General features: G+C 34.2%; 2 protein-coding genes across 4 annotated transcripts in view; both read left to right on the forward strand.

Moving 5' to 3' along the window:
- LOC114305460 (disease resistance protein RPV1) overlaps window positions 1-9,046 on the forward strand; it is a 154,045-nt gene extending 144,999 nt beyond the window's left edge. Inside the window, exons 5-6 of one of the 2 annotated variants that reach the window (XR_014329409.1) lie at window positions 7,821-8,448; window positions 8,631-9,046. Coding sequence is in view for 1 of the 2 variants with exons in the window: in XM_082868684.1 (XP_082724810.1) it covers window positions 7,821-8,390 (570 nt within the window). In the remaining variant the exon portion in view is untranslated. Of the gene's footprint in view, window positions 1-7,820 lie in introns of both variants that reach the window. The other variant, XM_082868684.1, reaches the window with a different exon arrangement.
- On the forward strand, window positions 1,129-7,795 carry LOC145790583 (disease resistance protein RPV1-like). Of its 2 annotated transcripts, none has more exons than XM_082868686.1 (2): window positions 1,129-1,787; window positions 2,653-3,867. In XM_082868686.1, exons 1-2 carry the CDS (start codon window positions 1,261-1,263, stop codon window positions 3,800-3,802), a joined length of 1,677 nt encoding a protein of 558 aa, XP_082724812.1. In that variant the 5' UTR covers window positions 1,129-1,260; the 3' UTR covers window positions 3,803-3,867. The 2 variants fall into 2 exon arrangements, 1 of the variants encoding a protein (XP_082724812.1); XR_014329410.1 differs by lacking the exon at window positions 2,653-3,867 and adding an exon at window positions 4,031-7,795 and having other exon boundaries at window positions 1,681-1,787.
- Window positions 9,047-17,907: the final 8,861 nt, after the last annotated feature.

Genomic DNA, 17,907 nt, shown 5'->3' on the forward strand with positions numbered 1-17,907 from the left:
TCGATTCATCTCATTTTTTATATGAATAATATATTCAACGAATCCTATAATATAAACGGTTTAAATTATCAAAATAAAATTGAAACTAACCTCAATCGGGACGTCACAACTGGTGCTGTGACAACACCTTTATTTTTGGTCCTGCCTAAAGACATTTGTTAGCATTTGCCTTAAATAATTTTTTTTTTTTTTTACTTATTTTGCAATTCCATATCATACTGAAGTATATTTTCAAAACATGATTTCGACTTAATTTTTTTTAATAAAGTAATTGAAGTAAAAATACAATTTGAAGTTTGAAATTATATTTTTAAAATATGACTTTACAAAATAACATATATATAATATTTTTAAAAAAATAACTTTAAGTTGAAAATTTTTATAATACACATTTAAAAAAAGGAGGTGTACAATATGTCCACTTACAATTTTTGCAATCTTTGGTTATGACCAATTATTTTCCATATACATTACATTTTCATTAAATAAAGTTTTATTTGTCTCTAAAAAAAATATTTTGGCGCTTTTGTTTGTTATGAGTTATTACGGCGTTGGTTATAATTTAGTTATGATTTATTGTGATTGTTATTTTGATTATGACGGATGAGGTTTTGATTATGTCTCAAGTGGTGTTTAGGTATAACCCATTTTGGTGTTTGGTGATTGGTTATGACCTATTATGATTGTTTTTTAGTTATGATTGAAAAAATATTTGATTATGTCTCAAGAGTTATTTGATTATCATCAATTATATATATATATGTGTGTGTGTGTGTGTTTTTATCATTATAACTGAGAACGTAACAAATTGTCATAAACATATACATGATACATACTTAAAAAAACGAGTGTCTTATAAAATGGACCCTTTTAATTTGGTAAAAAAATAAAAATAAAAATAAAATCCCCACATTCTCAGCATTTTCGTCCAACCTTGCTCATCCCACCACTTTTCCCACACATTTGTACCTTTTATTTTATTTTATTTTATTTATTACCCAAACTTCCTAGCAGCTTCTTCCATGCTCAAAATGTCCACAAACAAATGTCCTTAAAATGTCCATTCACTCGCTTTGAAGCTTCCAGGATAAATCATAAATCAACAGGTAAATTATGGTAGCATTTCCTCACCTTTTTAGATAGAGATGTATGGTTATATATAGCCACATCTCTTATAAAATATATATGATGCCTTGACAGATAGCATTAATCCCATCTCATAGCTCTTCTGTCCTTAATTCTTTGTGGAGCTTTAATCCAATGGAGATTGTTAGAGCCAACGATGCCTCCTCTTCAGATTCTCCATGTAGTTATGATGTGTTCTTGAGTTTCAGAGGTGAAGACACTCGCAAGACGTTCACTGACCACCTCTACACAGCTTTGAAGCATGCAGGATTTCGCACTTTCAGAGATGATGACGAGATTGAAAGAGGTGAAAATATTAAGTTTGAGTTGCAGAAAGCAATTCAAGAGTCAAGGATCTCAATAGTTGTCTTCTCAAAAGACTATGCTTCTTCAAGTTGGTGGCTTGATGAACTTGTGATGATCCTCAAACATATGAATACCACTGGCCATGTAGTGCTACCTATCTTCTATCACGTGAATCCATCCCATGTGAGGAAGCAAATGGGAAGTTTCAAAAAATCATTCATGAGGCATGAAAACAAATTCCATTCAGAAGCAGGTGAAAGAAAAGATGACTGGAAGGGCAAGATGCAAGAATGGAGGGCAGCACTCAGAGAAGCTGCAGATTTAGCAGGGATGAATTTACAAAATCAAGCTGACGGGTAATTTTGCTCTTTTAGCTAAGCATTACTTGCATCACCCTTTTTTGGGATTTTGTAGTTAAAAGTATTTTTCATATGAGGGCCTTTTAGATTAAAAATTATTTGATCAAAAATTTGGGATGAACTTTTTTTTATTTATTTTAAATTCCAAGAGTTTGACATCTGTTAATTTTTAGAATATAACCTCAAATATAGAAGTTAAATTGTCCTTGAGGGAACATCCAGTTGGTTTCTTTTCAAATCGGTAAGTTCTTCATAATACCCAAATAAAACTTTGATTTATTAACTATGATTTTTTGAGATGGTTCTCCCTTTCAAGCTATTTGAAAAGATCACATGAAGTTGTTCATTTCCAGTCATAAAAGTTTGGGTTAATTACACCAAGATAGACCCCATCAACCAGTAGCTCGCATTACTTTACTTTATTTATGAACTTGTATATATTGACTCCCTCAACTATAAAAACCATAAAAGTGACATACTTTTAGTAGTTGAGGTGATAAATCATATATATTTACCAATAATTGAGGGGTCTTGGTATTATTAGTCCTAAAATTTTATTGAAAAAAATTAGACCATTCTTAAAAATTTTAATGACTTATTAGCTTACTATATTCTCATAAAACCCAAAACAGGGAAAAAAAAATTATATTAGAAAAAATAGTATTGATCCAAAATGATGATTGTAAAGGCCCCTCTTTTTTTCTTTTTCTTTTTTTTTTTTCATCTAGAACTCGTCTAATTGTTTCAACAAGGACAATAAATAATATAGTCATCCTCTTCATTATTGCATGAGAATTTATAATTAATTTCAAGTCATTGCATTCTTACTGTGCTTTATTTTAAACCTTGTTCTTGTCTTTAGACTCGAGTCAAAATTTATCCACAAAATTGTAGAAGTTGTTTCAGACAAACTAAGACGCACAATCTTGGGCGATTCCCCCTACTTGATTGGAATACATTCTCGAGCCAAAAATATTGGGCTTTGGTTACGAGATGGGTCTAGTGAAGTTGGTATAGTCGCAATTTGTGGAATAGATGGAATTGGAAAGACAACCATTGCCAAATTTCTATATAATTTGAACTTCTCAAAGTTCAAAGGTAGCAGTTTTCTTGCAAATGTAAGAGAAACTCTAAAACAACCAAATGGTTTACTTCAATTACAAAGACAACTTCTTTCAGATATTTTAAAGGGGAAAAAGAAAAAGTCGTATAATGTTGAAGAAGGAATTGTTAAAATTAAAGATGCATTACGTTGCAAAAGAGTTCTTATAATTCTCGATGATGTGGATACGATAGACCAACTAGATGCAATACTTGGAATGCGAGATTGGCTTTTTCAAGGTAGTAAAATCATCATAACCACTAGATATGAGCGGTTGCTAAGTGCTCATGAAGTTTGTCACATTCACAAGGTTGGAGATTTGGATTACAATGAGTCCTTAGAGCTCTTTAGTTGGCATGCCTTTGGGCAAAACCGTCCCATTGATGGTTTCATAGAGGTCTCAAAAAGGGTGATACAATATTGTGGAGGGCTTCCATTAGCTATAAAAATTTTGGGTTCTTCTTTGTCACGGAAAAGCTTAAATGTCTGGAAAAGTCAATTGGAGAAACTGAAAGCGATTCCTGATTATCAAGTCCTTGAAAAACTCAAAATAAGCTATGACTCTTTACAAGATGACCACGACAAAAATTTATTCCTCCATGTTGCTTGTTTCTTTGTTGGGATGGATGAAGATTGGGTAGTTACAATTCTAGATGGATGTGATTTTTACACTACGGTTGGGATTCAAAATCTCATTGATAGATGTCTGTTAATGATTGATAAACACAAAAAGTTGGTGATGCATCAATTGGTTCAAGAAATGGGAAAAGAAATTGTTCGTCAAGAATCACCTAAGGAGCCAGGAGAACGTAGTAGACTCTGGAATAATAAGGATTCCTTTAATGTCTTGAGAGAAAATATTGTAAGAATTAATCATTCTCCTCATTTATATTTGTATGTAATTCTGTAGTTATTTACTATAAAAAAATGATCCAAACTTAGAAACTTCATACAAAAAAAAAAAAAAAAAATCATTTACATTGGTGGTTTTGTTTTGTTTTGTTTTGTTTTTTTGAAATGAAAGTTAATCATTTTGTATGAGAATTTTGTATAATTTATTTTTATTTTTATTTTTATTTTTTTTTTGTATAGCATTACTCTTCTTGATCAATGTCATCTCCCTCTCATTCTTTATTAGGGGACAAGAAAAATTGAAAGTCTTATACTTGATATGAATTTTTTGGAAGATAAATATGACAGGACAGCCTTTGGTGTCAATAGAAAACGTCATTTTGAAGAATTCCTCAGCACATCTTTGATGTCAAATATAGGAAATTTGTTTAAAAGACGTCGTTTTGGCATCTTCTCCTGGCAGAAAGTAGGCATTACTCTACGAAATTCAGATAAGATAGCTTTGGAAGTTGATGCATTTACAAGGATGCACAAACTAAAACTTTTGCAACTCAAAAATTTACAAGTCAATGGAAGCTTTGAAAATTTTCCAAAAGGATTACGATGGTTGTGTTGGCATGGATTCTCTTTCAACTCTATATGCAATGATTTCCCTTTGGACAACCTGGTTGTTCTCGACATGCAGCATAGCAACTTGCAAAAGGTTTGGGAAGGAACCAAGGTATGTTACTCATTTGTTTGTTTTCATTTCAATTTTGTTTGAGAATTAAAAGAAACAATAACCAACATTTTTTTCGATTATAGTTTCTCGAGTCATTAAAAATCCTTGATCGTAGTCATTCCCATTGCCTTTCTGGAACTCCTGATTTCTTGGAAGTACCCAATCTTGAGCGACTAATACTTGAAAGTTGTGCACGGCTGGTAGAGGTTCATGAATCTATTGGACACCTTCAGAGACTTGTTTTATTAAATTTGATAGATTGCAAAAATCTAAGGAAGCTTCCAAGAAGCATTGTGAAAAATCTAGAAATCCCCTAGATGTTGACTTGTGATTATGTATCAATTTTAAGCAGAATATAACAATCCCAATCAAACAATCAAACAATCAAGACAAAGAGACACAACGATTTAACGTGGAAAAAACCACAATTGGACACTTCCAACTGTGATCAAAAACCACGGGCAACAGCCACAAGAACAATCCACTAAGAAGATTTAAAGGAATTACACAGGTATACTCTCAATTACCTAGCGAATCCACAACGCCTAATTGAACCAACCTCTATGTGCCTCTTCCAACCCCATCTTCACCTCGGAATTGTCTTTACGATGAGCCACCCTGGAATCCACCAAAGCTTCAGGCTCGAATTCTTCAGAATCCACCGAAAAACAACTCTCTCTTTTGTATAGCAAACAAAAACCTTTGATGTACTCTCTTTTAAATCATGAGTTGAATACTCAATAAAACATCAAAGAAAACTCAATAAAACGCCTAATGGAATCTGACCCAACATGCGAATTTATGGAATCTGTCCCGCGATCTCCGCTCGAGCGCCCAACAGCCCGCTCGATCCCCGTCATAATCAGCGAAGTGGCAATCTTGAACGCTTTATCATCTCAAACTTCTCTGAAAAGCACAATTCGGGTTGGATTCACATCTAAACACTCATAGCCTCACTGAAATAAAAAGTGCGAATAAAATTACAACTCAAAGGAGTTTTGTCAAACGGGATTGCCAAGAATAAAACCTAACACATTGTTATGCTAAAATTTTTGGAAACACTTGACATCTCTGGTTGCTCAAATATTAAGGAATTGCCAATAGAGATGGGGACTATGGATTCTTTAACAAAGTTCAATGCAAATGGAACTGTCGTAAGTCCATTTCACTCTACCACTAAGGAAGTCTGTTAGGTTTTATTTCTTGGCAATCTCGTTTGATAAAACTCCTTTCAGTTGTATTTCTTTTCGCACTTTTATTTCAGTGAGGCTATGAGTGTTTAGATGCGAATCCAACCCGAATTGTGCCATTCAGAGAAGTTTGTGATGCTAATGCTTTCAAGATTGCCACTTCGCTGATTATGACGGGGATCGAGCTGCCCGGTCAGCTCGCGGGGGTCCAGGGGGCAGCGCCCCTTGGCGGGTCCGGGGCAGCGGGGATTGGAAGCTCCTTTGAGTTGCCTGTCCAATCATGTTATTTTTTTCCAGTTTTTCCATTTTTGGCCTTCCCGCTCGAGCGGGGAAAGGGACGCTCGAGCGGGGATTGGAAGCTCTCAGCATCTCTGCAGTCGCCTGTAAAAATACTGGAAGGTGTGATTTTACGCTCGAGCGGATTCTCCTATGCTCGAGCGCATCGCAGTTTGTTCGCACGCAGTTTTTGGTCAGTCCGCTCGAGCGGGCTGTGTTGAGCTCGAGCGGAGATCGCGGGACAGATTCCATAAATTCGCGTGTTGGGTCAGATTCCATTCAAAGTTGCCTGTCCAATCATGTTATTTTTTTCAAGTTTTTCCATTTTTGGCCTTCCCGCTCGAGCGGGGAAAGGGACGCTCGAGCGGGGATTGGAAGCTCTCAGCATCTCTGCAGTCGCCTGTAAAAATACTGGAAGGTGTGATTTTACGCTCGAGCGGATTCTCCTATGCTCGAGCGCATCGCAGTTTGTTCGCACGCAGTTTTTGGTCAGTCCGCTCGAGCGGGCTGTGTTGAGCTCGAGCGGAGATCGCGGGACAGATTCTATAAATTCGCGTGTTGGGTCAGATTTTAGGATAACTGCTCCAGATCTTCTTTTTGGTTTCTAGGGTTTATATCTGGGGATACTTTGGGAGTTTTCTTTGATGTTTTTATTGAGTATTCAACTCATGATCTAAAGAGAGTACATCAAAGGTTCGTTTGTTATACACAAAAGAGAGAGTTATTCTTCAGTTGTGGATTCTGAAGAATTCGAGCCTGAAGCTGTGGTGGAATCCAGAGTGGCTCATCAGAAAGACAATTCCGTGGTGAAGATGGGGTTGGAAGAGGCACATAAAGGTTGGTTCAATTAGGCGTTGTGGATTCGCTAGGTAATTGAGAGTATACCTGTGTAATTCCTTTAAATCTTCGTAGTGGATTGTTCTTGTGGCTGTTGCCCGTGGTTTTTTTATCACAGTTGGAGGTGTCTAATTGTGGTTTTTTCCACGTTAAATCGTTGTGTCTCTTTGTCTTGATTGTTTGATTGGGATTGTTATATTCTGTTTAAAATTGATACATAATCACAAATCAACATCTAGGGGATTTCTAGTTTTCTCAAAGTCAAACCATGGTATTCATTCATCTGGCCTTCTCTATCGAAGCCAAGTAAGAGTGTAGAAATTTCAACGGCCCTTTTACCACGATATTTGGTACGCTTAAGTCTTGTGGATTGCAATTTATCGGAGGATTCTTTTCCAAAGGATCTTAGCAACCTATCCTCTTTGCAAATATTAAATCTAAGCAATAATCCAATTTGTAGCCTCCCGAATTGCATCGGAGGTATTACTGGACTTCAGATCCTTGAATTAGAAGAGTGTAAGAGGCTTCAATCACTTACAGTGGAACACAATTTGAAAGTATTGTCGGTCGTTGACTGTACATTGTTGGAGAAAGTAACATTGCAATCATTTCGATTATCAACCACAGAATTTGAGAACATTTATGATGCATATATAAAGTGGCAGAATTTGAGTGAGTTTTATAGCTCAAAATGTGCGTTTTATTCAGCTCCATCAACCATGCAATCTAATGACACATGGGAGAATCAATTTGTTATGGAGCATTGGAGTCCATTACTATTCTGTGATAAGTGCGACAATATAATTGAGGTCACGGGCTGGTTTAAGTTAGAACCCATAGGGAATATTGATGTGGAGATAATGAATAATTTGGGCTTGCCCAACTTTGGATCCATGGGAAGCCCAACTGTTACGCTTTCAAACAGGCTCTTAGAGAATCTAAGGAAGCTTCCCCTACAGGTCTCTCTCTCTCTCTCTCTCTCTCTCTCAAAATAAACAAAAATAAAAATAATAAAAAATTGTAACGGTTAAATTATGGTTTCTTTGGTACAGGGATGTCATGAAGAACACATATTTTACGCTTATCTTCCGGAAAGCAAGATTCCAACTTGGTTTAATATTAAAAATACAGGATCTTCAATATCTTTTATTGTGCTATCTCTTTTCAGAATTCAAGCCTTGAGTGTGTGTTCTATTTATGCACTTTCCAATAATCGAAAATGTCTTCACCATAATTATGACCCACATACTATTATCAATAATACAACCAAGAGTCTGATTTGGAGCCATTCCCCAAATTTCATTGGCATTCCGGAAGCTGATGAGGATATGATGTGGTTAAGTTATTGGAAGTTTGACGATCAGTTGAAAGGTGGGGATGAAATGGATATTTCAATGGTTGGAAATGAAGATTTTCAAGTGAAGGAGGTTGGAGTCCATCTTGTGTACAAGGAGCAAGAAGAGAAGAGTAGCCAATCAACTAGTGAAGCAGCAACCCAATTACAATTCTCTCTCTATGGAAATGTCGTTCCTGGAAATGCTTCTACAGTACATCCGGTGAGCAGAAAAGTTTTCCGCCTCGGCTGTCATGGGGTGGATTGTTGGATTTGTAACGATCTATAACCTCAACCTTTGTGCACTAACTCGGCAATTGGTTGCTTCGGGACTAGTGAGAGATTGGGTAGGCAATAATTCTTGCTCTTTCTTCTTATAATTATGTTATGTTGTGTGATGATAATATGTTATATGCTGGATATTCTTCATGATGTTAAGGATTTTGAATAACTACTATGAATTTTAGTTCTTTTCTCTGCTTTTGTTGAAGCCGTTACTGATTTATTTATTTTACTTTGGAATTTCTAGTATGCGCTTTGCTAACCAGTGGCAATTTGAAGCATGGTAGAGGAGGTATTCCGCTCTATTTAAGGTTTGGGGATGGATGTGCTCTCCGGGGAGTCAATTCATTGGAGAAGACAGTTTGCTAATGACTTGCTATTCGTCTTAGTTTTGCTGTTATTCTGGTTGGATTTTATTGCTTAGTCTCTTGACGGAAGAATTTGTTGTTCATTAGTTAGTTTGAGAGGGTGTTCTGTAATTTGTTTTGATGTTGGTGCTTATGCTTTGTTTGCCTCCTTTTTCCAATTATGCTCATCTTTAGTTGTCTTTGTTTGTGGTTAAGGTGTTTGCTCACAATTGGTTTACGGCATGTAACAATCTAATTGAGGTGTGCCTTTTTTCCATAAAATTTTCTCCTTAGTTAATTAGCTGGTGTTTGATAATACTGAGTGTTGAATTTTCTGAAGTCAAAAAATATTTGATAAAAATTTGACGGAAATTTGTAGATTAATTTTTTAGACCCAATGATATGTAAGTGAAATGATTAGTCGATGATTAGAGAAGGAAAAATACTAGAAATCCCAAAAGTTCTACCAAAATTTTTAGAAAATGCCTCACATAGGTGTAAGACCAATACTATGTGGATCCCACACTCATGTGAGATATTTGATAGAACTTTTAGGGCCTCTAGCATTACTCTTAGAGAAGATATGATATAGAATTGTCTTAGATATTTAATTTGATTGTCACATCATTGGGTTTGAAATGTGGATCTAATTTAAATGATAAACTCAAATGAGTTGTTTAATATGAACAAAATAAAAAATTTGAAATTTCAGTTTTTAATTTTTATATTTTAGTGGTGTTGGTGGAGGTGTCGGCAATGACAGTAGTTATGGCGATAGTGTTGTAGTAATGGTAGGGTGAAAGTGGTGGTTGTAAATTCAGTCAAAATTAAATAAATATTATATTAATTCAAAATTTTCAAATTTTAGCTTACACTATAAGTGTCATTTAAAATTTCAAATCATATAAATTATAACTATTAAACAGATTTAAATAATATTTACTTAATATATTTGTTATTTTTAAATATTGATTTGCATTATCAAACATTCATTATTATTAACTTCTTGTTATCGATGTGGGCCATATCAATATGAAATTCCATATTCAAAATGTGATTTCACTATGAAATCGTATTTTGAACTTGTGATTTTAAATAATAGGTTTGTTTGTTAAATAATTTGAAAAGTTAATTATTTACATAAATAGTTTAATTTTTTAGAATATTCACAAAAATGTGTATTATGAAATTTCCTATTGAATTATATAAAAATATTAAATTATTTTCCAAATGCATGTATTATTTAAATTGACAAAATAGCATTGGTAGAAAAAATCATGATATAAAAATATTTTAAAAAAAAAATCTCATTCAAAAATTTCAACATAGGCCCAAAACCTTCAATTCTAATGTTGTCAACAGCCTCGAATTTACTAATAAAAATTGTTTCAAATCATGTTATTGGGTCACTTTCCAAATAAGAACCGAGGAAGATTGTGAAAACATCCAAAAACTAAATCTTAACTTTTGAAAATCCCCCAACAGATCATTGACTAAAACCTGATAAGACTGTGACCTAATGGTTTAAATAATAAGAAAGAAAAACAAAGGACTGAGAACAATTGTCAAAAAAGCATATCACTTCCTTCCCTCTTATATTATTTTATGGGGAGGCTTGTCTCCAGTCCAAGTGGATTGGACGGTACAGTTAGGCTTGTAAGGTTCACCATGGATTTTGTTTTGATGATCCGAATCATTCAATATGTAGAGCTTGTTGAATACTTTATCTCAATAAAAAATTACATTGATCGGATATCAATAATTACTTGATCGGATCATTTTTTGTCAATAATTTATTTTAAAAATTATATTTACCGTTGACAGAAATGTGATCCGATCAAGTAGCTATTAATATCTAATCAATATGATTTTTTATAGGAATAAAGTACTCAACGAGCTCTATACATTGAACAATTCGTGTAACGCCCTCAAAATAAACCCATTATATATCTCATTGACATGCATTATTTAATGAAAACAATTTATTAATTCACTCATCAGAGTATTACTAAATAAAAGCATTACATGTAACATTGAATAAAATTCCCTACAGGCTTACATCTTTCCAAGCCAACACTTGGATACAAAAATATGAGTTCTAACTCAATACAAGAAAAGCCCTAGGCTTGAATGTTTACATGTACTAATAAATAAAGACAATTAACTAAAGATAGTCTTCTTCAAAATCCAGAGGTCAAACCCTCCCAAGCTAAGTCCTTGGAGGTAGCTTATCACCTGAACCTGAAAATGATGTTCCCATAAAGGGTGAGCCACAGCCCAGCAGAAATATACTAAACCAAATATAAGCATTGAATAAAGCAACAGCATTCAATAATTGGTTAACTAAGATAATCAGTTATATCTTTATACAGTTTCATGACATTAATGTCTAAGACTCGTTTTACTTTCCAATATATTAATTCAATATGGCTCAGAACCTGGCCAAACTTACAACAGAGTACTATATATATACCAAATTCACATTCTTCCAGTATCAACAAACAATTGAGACTCAGGCTCAAACCAAAACACTTCATACTTCCAGTTTGATACACATTTTAGTGCTGTATCAACAAAACACTTCAATATAAATAAGCACACATAAAAGTGATGCTAATGGAGTCCATCCCCTATCTCCTCCCCAACAAAATCCGGTTTAGAGGTCCATCCTCTATCTTCTCCTAAACCGTGGAGTACATCCCCTATCTCCTCCCACACAAAACAAAGTATGTAAACACATAACATATACATCACACCATCAATACACATAATGTCTGTATTAATTCAACAGTCAAAATTAATGACTCAACGAATGTGATTAGTTTCAGTTATACCTAATCCACATGCATTGTCTACAACAATCACGACTATCCTCCACCGATAGCCCAAAACAGTTATTTCTAGACTTGGAAATAGCTATAACAACAATTCAATAGGCGAGTGATTTAAATTATCCAACTACACCATTTAATCAATAATTTCCCAATTTCATGAATTTAACCAAATTCCTCAATTCCCTTAAATTAATTATACAAATTAATTAATTATTACAACTAGGGTTTTTCCCAAAATTATCAAAGTAACCCCAACATATCAAAATGCCAAAACTTAGAACAAAACTTATAAAATGGAGTAGGAAATCCCTACCTCGAAGAAAACAACCCAAATGGAAAAGACAGAGATGATACCCAAACACCAAAGTGCTCCAAGTCGCCAACTATTCAGATTAGATGGAAGCCCTCGACTCACTCTATCTTTTTAATGAAGGATCTAGGGTAGAAACACACCCTAAGTGGATCAAATCTAAGAGAGAAGGTGAGTAGGGAGAGAGAGAAGTCGGACCTAGGGTTTGGAATCAAAAAGAATATGAAAAAGGCTGATCAAAACCCGCTGCTGTGTATATAAACTGGACAGGCTCGCTCGAGCGAAGACATGGTCGCTCGAGCGACCAGACACAAGAAAACCTCGCTCGAGCGAAGAAAATCTCGCTCGAGCCAAGAATGCAATGCTTCAGGTCTGCAACCCTGGAGCACGCTCGAGCGACAGAATGCTCGCTCGAGCAAGGAACTCGAAAACATACACCTCGCTCGCTCGAGCGAAGAAAGTATCGCTCGAGCGAATAAGCACTGCCCTCAGGTCTGTACCAGACGCAGTCGCTTGCTCGAGCGAAGCAAATCTGGATCGAGCCAGAAGACACAAAAACAAACCTCGCTCGAGCGACCAAATCCTGGCTCGAGCGACCAACCCAAAAAATGGACAGCAACTCTTGGTTTACAAACCCAACCAACCTGAAACAAACCTGCCCAACACACCCTATAACTCCAAAAGAGAAAATAAAAGACGACAACAACAAATATATAATGACAGAATAAACGGAACCCAAGTCCGGATACAATAATCAAATGGGAAAAGACCGGGGTCGCTATAATTCGGATTATCAAAATAGAACATGTAGTGGGCCTCCACGATTCCAACAACACACTCTAATCCAATCTCGGATTAGCGAAAAGCCTTACTCTTATTTTATTTCATTGAGTTTATTTTCTTCGGGGAAGACATAATATGCTTTGTTCCAATCCTAGTAGACTTTGAGGGTCAAGATCAACTACCCCACTGGGGCCAATAGTGCTTTGAGGTAACTGGTTTACATGTGCATACACTCGCTTCTATTATAGTGTAAAAATCAAGATTTTAAAAATTAGATTGGTGAACAAATTAGATAAGTAGTTGAATGGATATGGATTATTAATTTAACTCTTTATATTGAATTGTGACTTCATAATTACTTAATAAGTATATTAAAAATTATGTTTAAATAAAAAAAAAGTATTAAATAGAAAACTCAGACCATAAATATAGTTTTTAAACTTTTGTGGTAATTACTTCACGCACTAAACTTTTAAAGTCATAAAGAAATGCAATACCACTGTGCTTGTTTTATACTTAAAAACTTTGAAATTTCATAACATGAGTTCTACATTTTCATTTTTGAAAAATATAAAAATTCTCGATATTTATTTGTGATTATGTTTAAATTTTTAAACAATAACACTTTGTTTAGTTGGGGGATTTGGAAAAGGAAAGAGAAAATGTGTGTGAAACTAGGTGAAATATAGGTATATTTTATTCACATTTCACCTACCTTTTCCTTTTCTCCTTCCAAATCCCTTCCCAAATCTCTCAACCAAACACAGCGTAAATAATAATCCCAATCAAACAATCAATATAATGATTTAATGTGAAAAAACCACAATTAGAGCGCCTCCAATTGTGATTAAAAAAAAACCACGAGCCAAAATCACAAAACAATCCACTAAGAAGACAAAAATGAATTAAACAAGTATACCCTCAATTACCTAGCGAATATACGCCCAAATTGAATCGACTCCTATGTGCCTCTTCCACCACTATCTTCACCTTGGAATTGTCTTGCCCAATATTGAATCCATAACGTTGATGTTGAATTCACGATGATGAGCCACTTTGGAATCCACAAAAGCTTCAGGCCCAAGTGCCTTGGAATTCACTGAAGAATCACTCTCTCTTTTGTGAACAAAACAATAATAACAACCCTTGATGTTCGACAATCTAAAGTTCGTTAATCAATCGATCACCTTCTATACACCAAAGAAACTCAAATAAAAAGGCCTCCAATATAAAACACTTTGTTTTTCTTCCTCTTTGAAAATCTGGACGGCAAACAACGAACAACGCACTTTATAGAAAATAGGATCGCGCAGACTGCTCGAGGGCACATTTCACTGCTTGAGCGGTGTGAGTAAAGGCGGTACAAAACATATAAGCTGACTGCTCAAGCGCAACTTTCACCACTCGAGCAGTAAAACTTTCTTCCCAAAAGTTCAGACACTTTGCAAAAAAATTGGATGATTCTTTTATCCGCTTGAGCGGTCAAACAGCTCGATCCCTGTACATAATTAGTGAAGTGGCAAACTTGTAAACCTCAAGATCACAAACTCCTCTACATATGCACAATTCAGGTTAGATTTGCACCTAAACACTCATAGCCTCACTGAAAAAAAAGAGCGAATAAATTTACAACTGAAAGGAATTTTGTCAAACGGAATTACCAATTACAAAATCCTAACAATTTTTAATAAAATTGATATTTAAAGATTCGTTTTCAAGATCTTTTAAACAAGAGCAATATGGATTCTTTTTTTTGAGGTCTTCTAAGTAAGATCGATATTTAATATGAAATTTTACCCCCCAAAAAAAAGAAAAAAAATAGGATATAATATGCTTCTATGTGGACTTTAAAAAAAATTTAATTAAAAAATATAATAAATTTATGAATTAAAAATAATAACTTATATGCTTATCTGTATATTTTAAATTACTTTTAAATTACAAATTTTAGAAAATGGGGACAATTAGATCTAAATATGGGGATAGATAGGTGTGGTAGCCTAAAAAATTGTGACTCACTTGGGTTCAACCCAAATTAGTTTTAAGAATGGGCCAAGACCAATAAGAAAGCCCACAAAATAAACATCTACCAAACTAATATCACATCCACCTCTATACCTCTATAAAAGGAAAGCATCCCATAGAAGGTAAGGGATGCCTTATCTATGCAACACGAAAAACCAGCTACACACCTCTACTAGCCCACTACTGTTGTTGTTCCTTCTCTACCAACCAGCCTCTTATCGCCAACTGCCTCCACCTAGTCCCTCACCACCTTACACCTCCCATCGTCACCACCCTCTTACTTCTTTTGTTCTTGTTCTAAGTATACATAAAGGGAAAATTATCAGAAAGTCTCATATGAGAATCCATTACTCTAATAAATCCCATGGATTTTCTAATACACTTATAGGCCCTGTTTATTTTGACAACCTTACCGTGAGATCCTATTTTGAATTTTGGTATGATTTGGCAAACGTTTCTGTCCTTCTTCATTGGGGGATGAAATCTTAGGAAAGTTGGATCCAATCTTTGGATCATGTTTCTGTCACTCCAATGTAACACTCCAAATGTAACACACACACACACACAAAACTCTTTAGTGTACTTTCCCAAAAAGTAACACTCCAATATAACACACTAAAAAAGATCACTCCAAACGTAACACTCCAATGTAACACAAAAAATTCGTTAGTGTACTTTTTTCAAATGTAATACTCTAACAAACAGTAACAATTGAGGAGATAATAATGACAAATGAGTCATTATACATCCAAAAGGACTAAATGGATCACCAAAAAAAAAAAAAAAATATGGGACTAACTGGAACATAATTCCAACATATAGGATTTATCAGTAACTCTTCCATACATAAAATATGCAAAATACTTTTTTTTATGGTAATTCTATTTACACACTAACAATCCTCTCAGTGCACACCATTTAACTATTGAATTTATATGACAATAATATCCTTAAGTAAAATGACTATTAAGGACAATATGGGTTATGTACTCATTTCAGCAATTCACATATGAAAACGGGTGATTATCTCACGTGGTGCTCTATAAGGTTTTGATTGGTGGAGAGGCGTAAGGGCCTGCAATTTATGTTGAGGATGGAGGAACAACATGTGGCTAAGTAATTGGTGATTGGTTTGGAGTAAGGCCACGTGGTGCTTCGGAAGTAATGAATAATTTCCCTATGAAAACATAAATATCTCTATGTACACCATCACCTAGAACAAATTTCTTTTCTATTCTTTTTCAAGCTCAAAATATTATTGTTTTGGAAGATTTAGGGTTTTAAAACATTGAAATCAATTGATTTTAAAGATTTATATACTATGGATGACATTGATTTGGAACAAAACCGTAATGAAAATGTCAGTTTACTTTTTATTTTTTATTTTTTATCTTATTCATATTGATTTGGAACAAAAGACGATATTCATCTTTACAACCATGGCTTATTCGTTTCGTGCACACGCAGAGTTGAACATTAAAATGTTCAATTATTTATATTTGAACAGAATCATTTTGTTCATATTATTAAAGTTGAACAAGTATCAAACATTTATACATAAAAAATTGAACATTTTGGTTTAGTTCAAATATAAATTTATGAACATTTTAAGTTTTTTAACACTGTATTTATGAACAATACTAAAACTGTTTTTTTTTTCCCTTTAATTTTTTACAGAATACTACACCGATTGCTTCGTCACCTTAAAATTTCAGCCCACAGTTTGGTTCTCACTGTTTGCTCTTTCATTGCTTCCATAGATTCAACATATATCAATGAAAGAGGGATAAAGATATAGCAATTTAAAATTACTGTGAATTGTATTTTGGACCTTATTGTCTTTTCAACTTGGATGGTGTGTACATTATCTAGTATTTGGGTGTGTATTGTGTTGTGTGGGTTAAGTTAAAAGAGTAGTATTATGGTGTGTGTTGAGTGAACAATCAAAAGTTCAAAATATTATTGATATGAATTAAGTAATGGTGTGTATTGAGAGAATTGATGGTGTGTAAATAGAATATTCTGGAAAGTAGGTTAAAAGTTGACCTTTTGAATTTTTTTGGATTTAAAAAAAAAAACGTATAAAAAGGTAGAGGTGTGATGTGATCCAAAAAAGTCAAAAAGCTAAAAAAAGTGCTTTTAACCTCTTTGCCAAAAGAGACCTAAGTTTAATAACTAAAATACAAATTTTCTATCGATTTTAATTAACCGAAATAGGCAAATGGTGTAATGCTCCATTTGTTTGAGCGGAAAACATTTTTCAAAAAATGTTTTCTGCATTTTTTGTTGTTTGGTACAACAGAAAATAAAAGTCAATAGAAAATACCTTCTACGGTTAATAAAAAATAAGCCTATTTGGGCGGAAATTGCTTTCCACTTTAAAAGGTGAAAAATATTTTTCAAACCAAAGTTTTTTCAATACTACTACATTACTACCACTGCCATCACCTCTACCACTTCCGCAACCACAACTACCATCATCACCGTTGTTGCCACCATCACCACTATCGCCACACTACCACCGCCACCTCTATCACCCCACTGCCACCTCCACCCTACCATTGCCACTACCACCACCACTACCACTACCACTAATGCAACCATTATTACATTAATTTAAAAGACGTAACCAAATATAAGAAAACTTTTTTCAAAAAAATTTTTTTCGCCAAAACAAATGAAGCATTAGATTGAAAACAAATCAAAAATTTAGAATTTAAAGTGATAAAATTAAAATTCAGATTTATTTTATTAGTAGGTAAAATTTGTGTAGTGTGAAGTCCATATGTAGAATACATTTGAACTACAAGATGATAATTATTGGTAATTTCTAGGTAGTTAAGTCTTGGTTTGTAATATTACTGAGAAAAAAATGTGAGTTATTTGAAAAGGGTTTAGTTTATCTTAAGTTGTCATCTCAACTTGAGAGAGTATTTTACTTTAGTAAGTAGGCCTATTTTGAAATTAATTTCAATAATCCGAACCATTCACCTTTTAGGACTTGTTAAGCATAATATTCATGCAAAAAATAAAGATAAATTGACATTGGTAACTATTGTTGGCACCATAAATCTGCAATTTTTATTATTTATTATTTATATAAATTGCAGGACATGTGGCACCCTCCTACTCATTTGGAGGTTATGAGAAGTTATGAAATGTGGAAAGATGATGGAGAACAAAATGGAGAACATGGAGCATGAAGTAGAGGTTGAAGGAAGTTAT

The sequence above is a fragment of the Camellia sinensis genome, chromosome 5 (genome assembly GCF_055761805.1).
Source record: "Camellia sinensis isolate YWXY chromosome 5, ASM5576180v1, whole genome shotgun sequence".
In the NCBI taxonomy this organism is placed as follows: domain Eukaryota; kingdom Viridiplantae; phylum Streptophyta; class Magnoliopsida; order Ericales; family Theaceae; genus Camellia; species Camellia sinensis.